The sequence below is a fragment of the Eucyclogobius newberryi genome, unplaced genomic scaffold, assembly GCF_026437365.1.
Source record: "Eucyclogobius newberryi isolate DKJ021-1_F unplaced genomic scaffold, fEucNew1.0.hap1 SCAF_1, whole genome shotgun sequence".
Lineage (NCBI taxonomy): Eukaryota > Metazoa > Chordata > Actinopteri > Gobiiformes > Gobiidae > Eucyclogobius > Eucyclogobius newberryi.
This window is the reverse complement of record NW_027315723.1, coordinates 23,062,391-23,076,481: the sequence shown is the minus strand read 5'-3', so window position 1 is coordinate 23,076,481 and position 14,091 is coordinate 23,062,391. Positions and strand designations below refer to the sequence as shown.

The window sequence follows — 14,091 nt, the reverse complement described above, 5'->3', positions numbered from 1 at the left end:
GGGAAGGGACATTGTTTTCAAAAGAATGTTGATATTCTTTACGGTCTCCGCGTAACACGCCCTCAAAAAAGGCTCAATTTCCTGTTTTTTCAAGGACAAGTCACTATTGAAATTGATCTACGGAGCTCATATTTTAAATAACTAATGTGTTTTTATGATCTGATTGGAAATAAATACCCATGTAATAAATTTACTCTATTTACTCTTACCCATTGTGTGAAAAACTCAACATTGCCTGATTTGTTTGAAACTCATGACGCCATGAAAAAAGTGCATTGCAGATAATATTATTGTGTATTTTCACAATTGGCCAGCAGAGGCGCAATGAATGCCTTCACTTCCTCTTCCTCTTTTATTTTGATGGGACATATCCTCTCGTGCCGCAGTTTTAGCATTAGCATTAGCATTAGAATTATTATTCTTTAGACTTTATTCTTTCTGCCACAACTCGGGAATTTTTGACCCCCTGAACATCAATGTAAAGTCCCGGATCACCGAGGCTCTCGCTCTTTCTCCCTGCTCAGGTCTGTGTTCAGCACAATCTTGCAATTTGTCAGGACAAACTACTATTTGAATCGCAAACTACACAATCATCAACGGTGAATTACTGAGCTTCGTTTGGTATGCCGCAAAACGCAGCAGAAAACATGGACGGGCGGGTAGGCGGTCGCGCGGGAGGCGAGAGCAATCATAGCCGTTCCGCGGCTTTAATTTTGTCTGTTTTTATTTTATTTTATCTTTATTTTTCCCCTCCATTCATTCCTTATTAAAGGTGCCATAACATGCTTTTTCACGTTTCGTAGTCTATCCTAAGTGTATAATTGATAATAATAAGGGTTGTGCAACACCCTTAACATAATAGTTAAGAAATATCACCCAGACCTTGGACCCCCTCACCAACCTGGAAATGCAAACGGCTTGATTTGCTATTCGCCCCCACCCTTGTGAAGAGCGATCTGGCTCCCCCGCCCAACCCGTGACGTAGTCTCAGAGAGCGTGTGTGCCCCGCCCACCCGTGACGTAGTGTGTGCCCCACAGCTGTGTGCTGTTAGCTCCGCGGTGCGCCGCTCCGCGTGAGTGAGTGAGAAAGAGTCTACTTTGAGACTAAATAAAACTGGTGTTAATTCTACAGCATGCGGAGAACAGATATATCTATAGATCTATATAGATCTATATATATATATATATATATATATATATATATATATATGTATATATATAAAAGTCTTATGTCCATCGCGCTCTTATTTCCTGGTTTTTCGGTATCGGATAGAACTTCTCTCCGTTTATCTTCCCGGTTGCTGCATCAACTGCCACATAAACCGTCACCATTGTGATAATAGTAAAGAGTGCGAAATCATTAATGAAGTTTTGGGCCTCTTTGAGCCGTAAAGGAGATGGCTAAAAACTGCGGGAATCAATCAAAAAAAACACTCTGGGTACATATATGAAGCACAAATAGCAATGTAAGAAGGTTAAAAGCTCTGAAAAGTCGATTTTGCATGTTATGGGACCTTTAAGAAATGAGAGGTTCTGTCTATAGGAGTTTTTGTTTATAAGAGTTTTGTTTATAAGAGTTCTTTTATTAAGAGTGTTTTTTTAACTTCCTATAAGTTATCTGTCCTTTTCCTCTGTATCTACCTGCTTTGCAACAATGAAATTTCCCCATGTGTGGACAATAAAGGAATATCTTATCTTATCTTATGTTACATTATCACTGAGATTTTTGTTTTGCTCGTTACAATCTGATATTGTGTAAGTGTAAGTGTAAAACGTAATTTTATGTCAAATGTATTTTCTCACAAACTGTATCTGCATCTAAGTCCTTGTATTATCATCGATCATGTCAAATAGAGATGCACCGATTGCAAAATTCTTGGCCGATACCGATTTCCGGTTTTTAAGGAGGTCTGACCTGCCAAAACCATTTTTTCCGATACCGATTTTCTATCTAAGAAATAATGATAATCATATAATAGACACATTCAGTTCAATTCAATTCAGTTTATTTTAGTAGCACCCAAAATCACAACAACAGTTGCCTCTGAGGGCGACAGTGAAAAATGAATCAAGCAATGTCTGTGGTGGCGAGTGACGATGTTCCAGTGTCCCCTGTCCTTGGACCCTCCTTCTCGCCAGGAAAAACTACAAAAAACCTCCTTGGGAAAAAGTAGAACCTGGGGGAGTTCCAGAGTGAAGGAGAGATCTGACTCTCACAGACGGACAGACGGACGCGAGGGAGACTGGAGCTGGACCCACTCTTCAGGCAGATGAGGGACCGTCGTAATCGAGCTGGACCCACTCTTCAGGCAGATGAGGGACCGTCGTAATCGAGCTGGACCCACTCTTCAGGCAGATGAGGGACCGTCTGAGTCGAGCTGGATCCACTCTTCAGGCAGATGAGGGACCGTCTGAGTCGAGCTGGACCTACTGTTCAGGCAGATGAGGGGCCGTCCATACGGGGCAGGGACCACTTCACCAGGAGAGGGGCATCTGGGTCCCCAGTCCTCAGGAGTGAGAAAAAGAAAAAGAAGGCGGTGAACAGTTTGCAAGTGGAATGAAAAATTAAATATTGTTTGATAGAATAAGTAGTCAGAAGAGGATGGTGCTCAAGCTGCCATACTTTCCCCAGCACAGTTGCTCCTAGGCAGCGTAGCTGAAGCTGTGGGTTTATATTTCCCTTCCTAACTGGCCTGACCATAAGCAATTTCAAAGAGGAACGTTTTAAGCCTGGTCTTAAATGAAGAGACTGTGTCGGCATCTTTAACATGGACCGTGAGCTGATTCCATAACACAGGCGCTTGGGAGCTAAACACTTTACCTCCTATTGTGCATTTAGAGACTCTTGGGACCACCAGAAGGCCAGCATTTTGATAATGAAAAGCTCTGTTTGGATGATATGGTACTATAGCATCGTTGAGGTAGGATGGGGCCATGTCATTTATGGCTTTGTAGGTCAGGAGTAGAATTTTAAATTTGATTCTAAACTCGACGGGGAGCCAGTGAAGAGACTCCAGCACCGGCGTAATGTGTTCTCTTCTTTTAGTTCTTGTTAGTAATCTTGCTGCTCCATTTTGAACCAGTTGAAAGCTTTTTATGGAGATTTTAGGACATGCTGCGAGCAGGGAGTTACAGTAGTCTAATCTAGCCGTTACAAATGCATGGATAAGAGCCCACCACAGCACTGAAACTGCACTAGTTAAAGTCACAAACGATTTGTTATTAGCATGTAGATGAACTCAGACTGGTGATGATCTCATGGACAGTTTTGACTGTTAGGAGTAGAATTGACTATTTCTGTCATAGCAGGAGTAAGTATGCATGATCCATGCCTTCGGCATGGGCTAGTTCACTGTACTTGCCAGGGGCGACGGGGTACCAAACATGCGGGCTGCGCCCGCATGTTTGGTCAGACAGTTGCAACGCTGCCTTCGGCAGCGTTGCGGGAGCAATAGGCCCTCCGCCCTGCTGGGGCTCGGGCCTAAAAATGATGAGGACGTTATTAACGCTTCTTTATAATTATTTTAAATATCAGACCTTTACAACATGATGCATGTATATTTATAGATGGATATAACAATTCATCATTGTACGTTACGTAAATGGACCATTACAAGTGGAAATATTCCAAAAGTCCGCTGTGACTGTTCTCCGTCTTTCACACAGTCTGCTGTCGGCGCGCTCGCTCTTGTCGCCAAAGCCTCATGACGATGTCGTCACAAAAGTGGGAGGAGAGTGAGACAGTATTCAGGAAGCAATGCAGAGTCTTGCTAGTTTTTAGCTGTTTTGCTCTGGGCGCGTTGAGCTGCTACGCACCACGCATGCGGGTCAATTTGATCGGCCGAAAACCGGAAATTACGACAGTGACCGGCCGGTCACCGATTGGATATAAAACCGTCTTATTTAATCAGCGGCCGATTGATCGGTGCATTTCTAATATCAAATAGCCCCCCCTATAATTTACGCCACCAGCCGCCACTGCGCAGCAGCCAATCAGAGATTATGCTCCAGTGACATGCTACGTACTACCCGGAAGAAGACCCAAAACCTCCTCCTCAAGACGCAGCTCTTGGAGCAAATAATGATTGACTAGACTTTGCTCACCTCTGAAGTATGTGCGGGTCCCAGACAAGGCCCAGAGCCCATTGTCTCATTTTTTGGACTTTGTAAAGTTAAGCCGCTTTCTCCACCTGTTCTTTCATTGCACAGCTACAGAGGGAAACCCAACAACCCCTCCAATGCACGTGTGCTTGACGCCTCTGACGCTGGTGAGTTTATTTTTTTGAGGCGTCCGATGCGTCTGCCTTCAAATGTACAGGTGTCGAACTCCTGCGTCGGGTGCAAATTGGATGCCACGGTCTGAACGCAGCTTTAGAATAAAAATTTGGATGATCCACCCCTGAAGATGAGTCTCACTAAATTTCAGGTTATTCGAGCTACATCCCTAGAAGGAGTTTGTAAAAGTATAAAGTGTGCATGTTCAAATTTTAGAGATTTGGCAATTTTCCCATTGGAATAACATGGGAAATGAATGTGAAAGAGATGGTAATTGCCGTAACAAATACGACATGGATCTAATTTCTTAAAGGAATAATGGAGGTTTTTTGGTGAGTAATCAGTCTCATTTCCTCATGGCGTGGACAGCCGAGTAGTTCTCCCACATGTCAATCATTCCTTGCGTCCTACTACGCACCTGCAGCCTCGTTCCCAGCATAGAAGCACGTTTCCCTGGCTGGGCATGCCGGTGTGTGTTTAGCAAATTCCTTCAGTGTACAGTACAAAAATGACGACAAAGACTGTTTGAGCAGGCTCAGAAGAGACGGAAATCTGCGAAGACGAGAGATTCAATGCAATCTGTTGCGCTATTAAGCAAACGCATGTGTAGCAGTGGGGCTGTTGGGTGCTCCCTCACAAGGTTTGACGGTAGGTGGCTTCTTGGAAACAATAGGAGGGTGAGGGGTGAGTGTGGTGTGTGCATTCAGTCGCTTGAGTTCTCACTTGAGTTCTCAACTTGGCGAAAAATCTATCCATCTATTATTCCTTTAATCCAATGTACGTACTAATACATTTTTTAAATTGGGATGCCTGAATGGAATTTTGTGCAAAATTTCATAAAATGTAAATTTATTTAAAATTTCTAAAATACTCCCCATATAAAATGTTGTTTCACTCTGTTGGGGGCGCTATTGTGCCAAATGAATTAGTTTCACTTCAAGGTTTAGGGCAAAGGATTTAACAACTGACACACAGTCAAACAAATTAGACCAAATTCGGACTTTGTATGCGCCAGCGGCGGCAAATTTTAAATTTGCAAAATTTCTGAAATTCTAGCAACAGTTTGCCGCACAGACACCGTGAAAGATATCTAAATAATTTTGATAACTTTTGATATCCCACTCCCCAACACCATATGACCAAGTTCCAGCTTTCTCAGGCCAACGTCCTAGGAGGAGTTCGTAAAAGTACGACATTAGGGGAAATTCCTGAGTCATGCTTTGCAAATTTGTATCCAATATGGCCGACATTTGGTTGGGCGGACGGCGTTTCCGAAATAATATTTGTTACATCTCTTATCACCATCTACTTCTGTGCCAAATCTCATGATTCTACGATCAGATTTTTTTTGGGCCATTTCCAATTTCTCAATCTTTGCATTTGGGGGTGCACATTTTATTTGTCAATGTTCACTGGGTTGTCATTTTTCAAATATCATAAACTATACATTTTCGGGAAAGCACTTGCTATGAGCCTATGTCATGGTGTGGGTCCCTGGTCACAAACGGGCACTTTAGTTAATTTTGAGTGGGCTCCACCCACTTTGTGTTATTGGCTCTCTATTATAATAATAAAAATAATGTTTAATTTTTGCATTACATGAGTTGGGGAACATATTTGTAAGCTACTTAGAGCAAACGAGCGCTTTCCATGGGGATGAAGACCGCTCATTTAGTGACCTTAGTCACTTTTGCACGGGCTTCGCCCGTTTACAACAGTAATATTATTTTTTTTTACTTCTAATAAGTATGCACGGGACGTGCATGAGTGGAGGAGTGCGTTAATGAGTGTTTTGAAACGGGCAAGCGCTACACATTCGATTTCGTGCGCACTTTTGCAGCCGTGCTTCGCATGGCCTTAAGGAACTAATAGGCCTCTCGCCAGCTTGTGGCACTCGGGCCTAATTACATAAATGTATTGCTGATTCAGACGCCCACTCTACTAATTACATTAAAAATAAATGTGAAAGAGAGGGTAATTAAACCCTATCTATTTGTATGTAAAATCACATGATCTGTTGGGGAAAAAATGCCCATTATTCACAAGGAAATGCTAAATGTTGGAGAAACTGTTGTATCCAGGAGGCAAACCCCTATCATGTGTTTTGGAACTGTTGATATTGGACTGAGATCCATAAAGCACTACTGACTGTCCCACTGGATTTCAGAACAGTATACTTGGGCCTCAAAATTCCTGCCATGGACAAAATAAACAGATAGCTCTGGAACGCACTCCTGGAGGCCGCAAAAAAGGCCCCCACAAAAAAAGGGATGACACAAATTGCACCGACAATCAAGGACTGGAACGACATAATATTGGGCATTTGCAAAATGTAGAAGATCTCATTTGGACTTGATTTGCAAATGGACATATTCAAGACTTTGGACTAAATGGAACGTTTGGTTTGGTTTGGTTTATATATCTTTCAGTTATTTTAAGATGTTTTTGTGGGGTTTTTTTGAGTAATTTATCAATATTTTTTCTCTACAATTAACTATTTTCCATCGCCTTGGTTTTCTAATGCTATCACAGAATTTCAACTTTATAGATTAGATGATCAAGCCCTGTTTTTATTTGTTTAAAAGATTTTCGAATGTTATACTCAGATTTTTCTCCACATCTTGAGGCCTATAGCTTATGTATTTATTAAATTGTATTACTATAAATGTGAGGGCAGGATCAGAAGCCAGTAACTAGGTTATAGGTTTTAGCTTATCTTTATGTTTTATATGTAAAGTTTAAATATATTAATGTTTGTGATGTTGTAGGTATTCTAGTGCAATTATTTGTCATTTGAGCCATTTGAAATGTTTTAATTAAATCTTATCTCTTTACTTTGAATGGGTTCTTTAATGTATGTTAAAACACCTCTCACCTTTTCTCTTTCCCTATCACATCTATAGTCTTTACAGTCTGGGACATTAAACATTGATTCTGGGGTTGTGGGAAACAAAAACATTCCGGTTAAGCATAAGTAATCCAGATTTGAGTCTGTCAGCAAATGTTAAATTTGTTCAGTATGCGTAGTGGCCCTCCAAATATGCCTTATGGGTTAGTGATTGAGTTCCACTGCACGCTTCCATGATTCACAGTTCAGAGTCTTATTGTTTGTGCTGTTCAATTCAATTTAATATAATTTGTAAAGCCTGAAATCACAACAACTGTTGCCTTGAAGGGCAACAGCGATGGAGCCACATGAATCAAAGTTGGTAAGGTCCAGTCCAGTAAACGGAACAACAATAGCCAATGATACTCCGGGAGTAGCGTTTACCTTTAGTTGTACAGAGTGCAATTTACTCAAAACTATGAATGTCACTAAATACCGACCCCGAATATACAGTTATATTTTTTGTTATTTATTGCAATTTGGAGTTGGCAAAATTTCCCGTGAATATTTTCCCTGAGATAATCATTCTAAAAGCAGCTCTGAACCAGCTGTAAAAGAGACCGTAGATAAAAGGGTTGAGGGTTGAATTTATGAGCGCGAGCCAGTTTAGGAGTTCAATGAATGCCAGGGGCAGGAACGAACCAGGGCTGAAAGACATGACAGTCGTGCATATGTAGAACGGTAACCAGCATAACAGAAATAACCCCATCACCATGGCCAAAGTCTTGGTCGCTTTTCTCTCCATAGTTCCACTCTGAGTTCCTTGGATGCTGCGTGCCTGCTTTTGTGCAACAAGGAAAATCTTAAAATATATACACAACATTACAAACACAGGTCCGTAAAAGGCAAAAATAAGGCCCATTATATTTACAAGTACAACATCAATGAAGCAATTTCCTTCACACCGTTTTTGATTCATGACTGTAAGACCTATTCCAATAAAAGCTGAAACAGTCCAGCTAACCAAGATCATAATTAAAATGACATTGTCAGTTATTTTTGCTCGATAAGTCAGAGGCTGGCAGACGGAGTAATACCTGTCAATAGAAATACAACACAAGTTAAGAATAGAGCAGGTGCACAAGGAAATGTCAAAAGTGCTACGGACTATGCAAAAAAAATATTTTTCAAACCGACACAAGCTAATTGAGAAGTTTAAAGTTAGAGGAAAAACTACAAACCCTACCAGCAAATCTGCCACAGCTAAAGACAAAATAAGATAATTTGTTGAAGTGTGGAGCTGTCTAAAATATATAATAGAAATTATTACAAGAAGGTTGCCACATATTGTGATTAAAGATAGAACACCAAGGACAAAATGCAACGAGAAACATAGAGCTGAAGGGTTGTCTGTCAATACGAAGAAATTCACATTAAGTCTATGGCATGGGTGTATTTCAATATAGCCATCAGTCCCGTTCATCTGCTTTCCTATGTCCATCTTTGTTAATATCAAATAAAAATGTAATTATTAGTCTTTATGGTAATGACAATTTGTTTCTCTGACTTGCAACACTGGCAGGTGCCCTGGCTAAATGCAACAAAGGAGAGGCATAACCTCTATTTATGATTTATCATTGACTAATGTTTTAAATATATAAATGTATTGTCCAATCAGAGAATAGATTACATCATGTGATGTGGCTTGAAAAGTTGCTTTAGAGTTACACAAACATAAATTGACTGTATCAGCAGAAAATGTCAACATTTAAGTGCTGAGAATAAAAAGGGTGCAAATGAAATGTTGGGTAATGTTTGGGTAATAACTCTAATAATAATTAACGCCGCGGTAGCGGCTCTCGCCTCCCGCGCGACCGCCTTCCCTTGCGTCCATGTTTTCTGCTGCGTTTTGCGGCATACAAAAGGACGCTCAGTAATTCACCATTGATGATTGTGCAGTTTGCGATTCAAATAGTAGTTTGTCCTGACAAATTGCAAGACCTGAGCAGGGAGAAAGAGAGAGAGCCTCGGTGACCCGGGACTTTTCAATGATGTTCAGGGGGTCAGTTGTGGCCGAAAGAATAAAATCTAAAGAATAAAGTCTAAAGAATAAAGACTAAAGAATAATAATGCTAATGCTAATGCCAAGACCGCGGCACGAGAGGAAATGTTCCATCAAAATAAAAAAGGAAGAGGAAGTGAAAGCATTAATTGTGCCTCTGCTGGCCAATAGTGAAAAATACACAATATCTGTAACGCACTTTTTTCATGGCGTCTTGAGGAGAATATAATCCATGAGTTTCAAACAAATCAGACAATGTTGAGTTTTTCACACAATGGGTAGGGGGCGCTATAGAGTACATTTGTTACATGGGTCTTAACTATTTCCAATCAGATCATAAAAACACATTAGTGAGTGAAATATAAGCTCCGTAGATCAATTCCATTAGGCGTGACTTGTCCTTGAAAAAACAGGAAATTAAGCCTTTTTAAAGGCGTGTTAAGGAATATAATTTTTTTTTTAATATTTATTCAATTTCAATGTCTCTAGATGTAAAAAGTGTTGTTTTGAGCTTGATCGGACTACTTTGATTCAACATGGCTGACTTCCTGTTTATCATACAGCGATGCTGCCAGGTGTGTTTTACTCATCAAAGGTCAGAGGTCAAAGGTAGCTCTATCAATGTCCCAAGTTTCATGTGCCTAGGCCAAAGATTAAGCGTTTCATGTTTTTTCTTTTTTGAACTAGTCGGCACTGTTGGCCGAATAAAAAGGCCCGAGTTGGGGCAAAATTCCCTTAGGCGGCCATCAATTGATGTGGCGGTTGAGTTAAGCAAATCTGAAGTCAAGCCCGTTATCAAGAGTCATGTGGTCGGCCTTTGGCAGGAATTTTGGAGCCACTGTGTTACTGGACGGCATCTCTATCACATACAGGGTAGTGTGGGTCCTTGCGGGTCTATGGGCAGGAACGCGTGGGAGGAAAGGGCCTTCGCCCGCATGAGGATTGGCCATGCTGGACTCAATTGGTCACTGAGTAGGATAGGCAAGCATCCGACCGGTCTGTGTGGTCGCTGTCGGGTGCCAGAGACTGTCGAGCATGTGCTGATTTGCTGTGAGGCTTATGATAGAGAAAGGGCCGGGTTGGCCTTGTGGTTTCGGAATAATGGGCGGGAGTTCAATCTGCGGAACGTTCTGGCGATCCAGTCACAGGGTTTGTGTCAGGCTGTGGTTGCTTACTTATGTAGCACAGGGCTGGGTAAACGTTTATAGAGGTGGGGGGTGTTGGAGACTGAGCCGAGGATGAGGAGAAAGAGGATGTTCTAACGCGCTTTGACTTCATGGGCCTAGAAACGCCAAAGTGATGGAAGAAGGACTTCTAAAGGATAAAACGACAAAGACGTCCCGTGACCTCATGGGCTTTGTAAAACAACAAAGACGTCCCATGACCTCATGGGCTTTGTACTTCCAAAGCACCGAACGTCAAAGAGGGAGAGGAAGATGAAGAAGAGTCTCCCTGGAATAAAGCCGGTTGGTCTCTGACACAACAACTATTCTAGTCACAAAGACATATCATGACCTCATGGGCTTTGTAACACCAAAGCAATGGAAGGTGTACTTTTAAGGACTACGACAGAGACGGGTCAAAGCACTGGAAGACAAAACTGTGAGGAGACCTTGCTCAACACCCGGTCTGGAGAGACGGGAGATGGCGGAGGAGAGTGGATCGGGGATGGAAGACGTTCTGGACGGCGTGGAGGAGCAGCCTTTTCTGCCTGCACGTGCCCGGAAACGTAAAAAGTCCCTTAGCTCGTCCGAGGGTTCTGGGAATGAGCAGCAGGATGAGGCTGAAGCTATTGATGTCCGGGGTGAGAGCAGAGACTGTAAGGTGATCATAAAGCTTGCACAGGATAGTGCATCCTTTAAGGAGTGGAATTCAGTGGCATTGTCAAAGAGCCTAACTGTAGCTGTGGGAGTGATCAAGAGTGCGAGTGTCCTTAGAGATGGCTCGCTGCTGGTCGTGTGCAAGGACGCGGCTCAGCAACGGAAGGCGATTGGAACTAAACGTCTGGGTGGAAAGGACATTCTTGTGTCTAATGCTGAAAGAAACACGGTCAGAGGAGTTATCATAGGTGTCCCTACGGCAACGTCTGTGGATGAAGTTAAGGAGAATTTGACGGGAGTTACTGTGGTGGACGCTAGGCGTTTGAAGGTGACCCGGTTTGGGGTAAGATGTGACAGCTTGTCGGTAATGGTAACACTTGAAGGGAGGTGCCTGCCTAGTAAGGTGTTCATTGGGTACATGTGCTATAGCGTCAGGCCATATGTTCCGCCGCCCCTGCGTTGCTTTAAGTGCCAGCGCTTTGGGCATATTGCAGCGGTCTGTAGAGGGAGGCAAAGGTGTGGTAAATGTGCAGGAGATCATGAGTATGGGAAGTGTGACGTGGGTGCAAAACTGAAGTGCTGTAACTGTGGGGAAGAACATAGCTCTGCCTACGGGGGATGCAGGTTTAGCAAAAGAGCTGCTGAGGTGCAGAAAATAAAGGTCTCTCAAGGTATATCCTATGCAGATGCAGTCAAGAAAGTTTCAAGTAACGAGTTTAGAGTAAATACAGAGAGAGGAGCCAGCGCTGCTCCCAGCCAGGGCGAAATGAGAGAGGCCAGCGTGGCTCCCAAGAAGTGTGAAGGTTTCAAGAGTGGAGGTCCCATGTGTGCAGGTTCCAGAATTAATGAGAATACCCTGGTTGTGGATAGAGAGGATTTTGTACTCTTTATGGTGGATGTTGTAAACTGTGCTGCTCAGACTCAAAGCAGAACTGAAAGGATCAGGATCATTGCTAAAGCTGCAGGGAGATTCCTTGGAACAAAGGAGCTTGATTGGGCAGATATAGAAAACAGGCTAAAGGCGCTAAATGGGAGTCGGAGTGATGGGGGTCTGCTTGTGGGGAGTCAGAGTGATCAGAGTGACGAGATGGGGGTGGGGGTGGTCTCCTGTCCTCGCCCAGTCTCGTAGACGCACGGCTACCAAGCGGCGACATCAGTGGACATATTAAAGCCTATAGAATGAAGCCTGAAGAATAAAGCTGTACGGTGGAAGCACCGAACGTCAAAGAAGGAGAGGAAGATGAAGAAGAGTCTCCCTGGAATAAAGCCGGTCACAAAGACATATCATGACCTCATGGGCTTTGTAACACCAAAGCAATGGAAGGAGTACTTTTACGGACTACGACAGAGTCTGAGGACTACGACGACAGAGTCTGAGGACTACGACAAAGTCTGAGGAATAAAGTCTGGCGGTAATGCAACACTTGGATGCCAACCGCCATAAAACAACAACAACAACAACTACGATTGGAATCTGATATCCAGCTGGCCAGGGCTCAGAAAGAAAAGGTTATTGCGGTGCTCTTTGATGTGGAGAAGGCGTACGATATGGTTTGGAAGGATGGGCTCCTCATTAAGCTGCGGAAGTGTGGTGTGAAGGGTAAACTGTTTAACTGGGTCCGGAGCTTTCTGTCTGGCCGGCGTATCCAAACCAGAGTGGGCGCTGCTTACTCTGGGGTCTATGGGGTGGAGAATGGGATCCCGCAGGGGAGTGTGTGTAGCCCTATCTTGTTCAATGTTATGATTAAGGACATCTTTGACGACGTGGATGGGTCTGTTGGGAGGAGCCTTTAAGCTGACGATGGCGCTCTATGGGTGAGAGGGAGGAATCTCCGGTTTTACGAGGCGAAACTGCAAAGGGCAATACAGCAGGTGGAGCAGTGGACCCTGAAGTGGGGGTTTAAACTGTCCATACGGAAGTCTCAAGTGATCTGTTTCTTCAATGGGCATAGGGACATCTCCCTTCGACTGCATGGGCAGGTGCTCGAACAGGTCAGGGAGGTGAGGTTCTTGGGGGTCACCTTTGACGAGAGGCTTAGTTGGCGTCGGCACATTGATGAGGTCAGTGGTAAATGCAAAAGGGTGAATAACTTGCTTCGTTGTCTATCCGGCCAGGACTGGGGGGCCAGCAGAAGGTCGCTCCTGGGTATTTATCGGGCCGTCATGAGGGCGGCTATTGATTATGGCTGTATAGCCTACATGTCTGCGGCTGAGACTAACTTAAAGAAGCTTGATGTGGAGCAAGCCCAGGCCTTGCGCATCTGCTGTAGGGCTTTTAGGACCTCCCCTGTCTCGGCGCTGCAGGTTGAGTTGGGGGAATTGCCGTTACGGCTCCGGAGGCTAGAACTTCTGTTGGCTTACTGGGTGAATGTGCAAGGTCATACGAGCTCTCACCCGGTGAGGGACTTTCTCAGGGTTGATGGGGGGCAGAGTGAGGCTGGCGGTATGGTTTTCAGCCAGGTAGGAAATGCGAAGGCGCGGCTTGCGGGGGTTGGTGATCTGCGTGTGAGCCCGTCGGTGGCTTTGTCTGCTATAGCTCCGTGGAAGTTTGTCCCGGCTCCTGTAGATGTTAGCTTGCATGGCAAGCTTAGAGGAGTCGCTGGGAGGGCACCGCAGTTTGCCGTTCAAGCGCTCATCGATAAACACTCAGGTGATGTGTTTATTTATACCGACGGGTCTAGGGATCCTGAGAGTGGGCGTACTGGCGCCGCTTATTTTGTGCCTGACCTGGGGCTAGCGGTCAAGAAGAGGTTGACAGATCGCCTTTCTGTTTTCACGTCGGAACTTATAGCGATACGGTTGGCGTTGGAATGGGCGGAATCTGCTTTGCAGTGTTGCGGCATTGTGGTGGCCTCTGACAGCCTTTCTGCATTGCAAAGCATTAAATCTGGGAAATCGGATTGCAGACAGGATGTGTTGAATGGCATCTTCTGTCTGATGCTCTCCCTGTCCAGGAAGGATGTGAGGGTTTCCTTCTTTTGGGTCCCTGCGCATGTTGGGGTGGATGGTAACGAAATGGCTGATGCACTGGCTAAACGTTCCCTTTGGCGGCCATCAATTGATGTGGCGGTTGAGTTGGGCAAGTCTGAAATCAAGCCCGTTATCAA

General features: G+C 43.9%; 1 protein-coding gene across 1 annotated transcript; it reads right to left on the bottom strand.

Moving 5' to 3' along the window:
• Nucleotides 1–7,631: 7,631 nt before the first annotated feature.
• LOC140363444 (trace amine-associated receptor 1-like) lies at nucleotides 7,632–8,603 on the bottom strand. Its single transcript, XM_072450010.1, has one exon. The coding sequence runs from the start codon at nucleotides 8,601–8,603 to the stop codon at nucleotides 7,632–7,634; it is 972 nt and encodes a 323-aa protein (XP_072306111.1).
• Between the last annotated feature and the right edge of the window lie 5,488 nt (nucleotides 8,604–14,091).

Coding starts and splice junctions, on each gene's coding strand:
- LOC140363444 (XM_072450010.1), bottom strand. CDS start 8,603: ATGGACATAGGAAAGCAGATGAACGGGACTGATGGCTATATTGAAATA.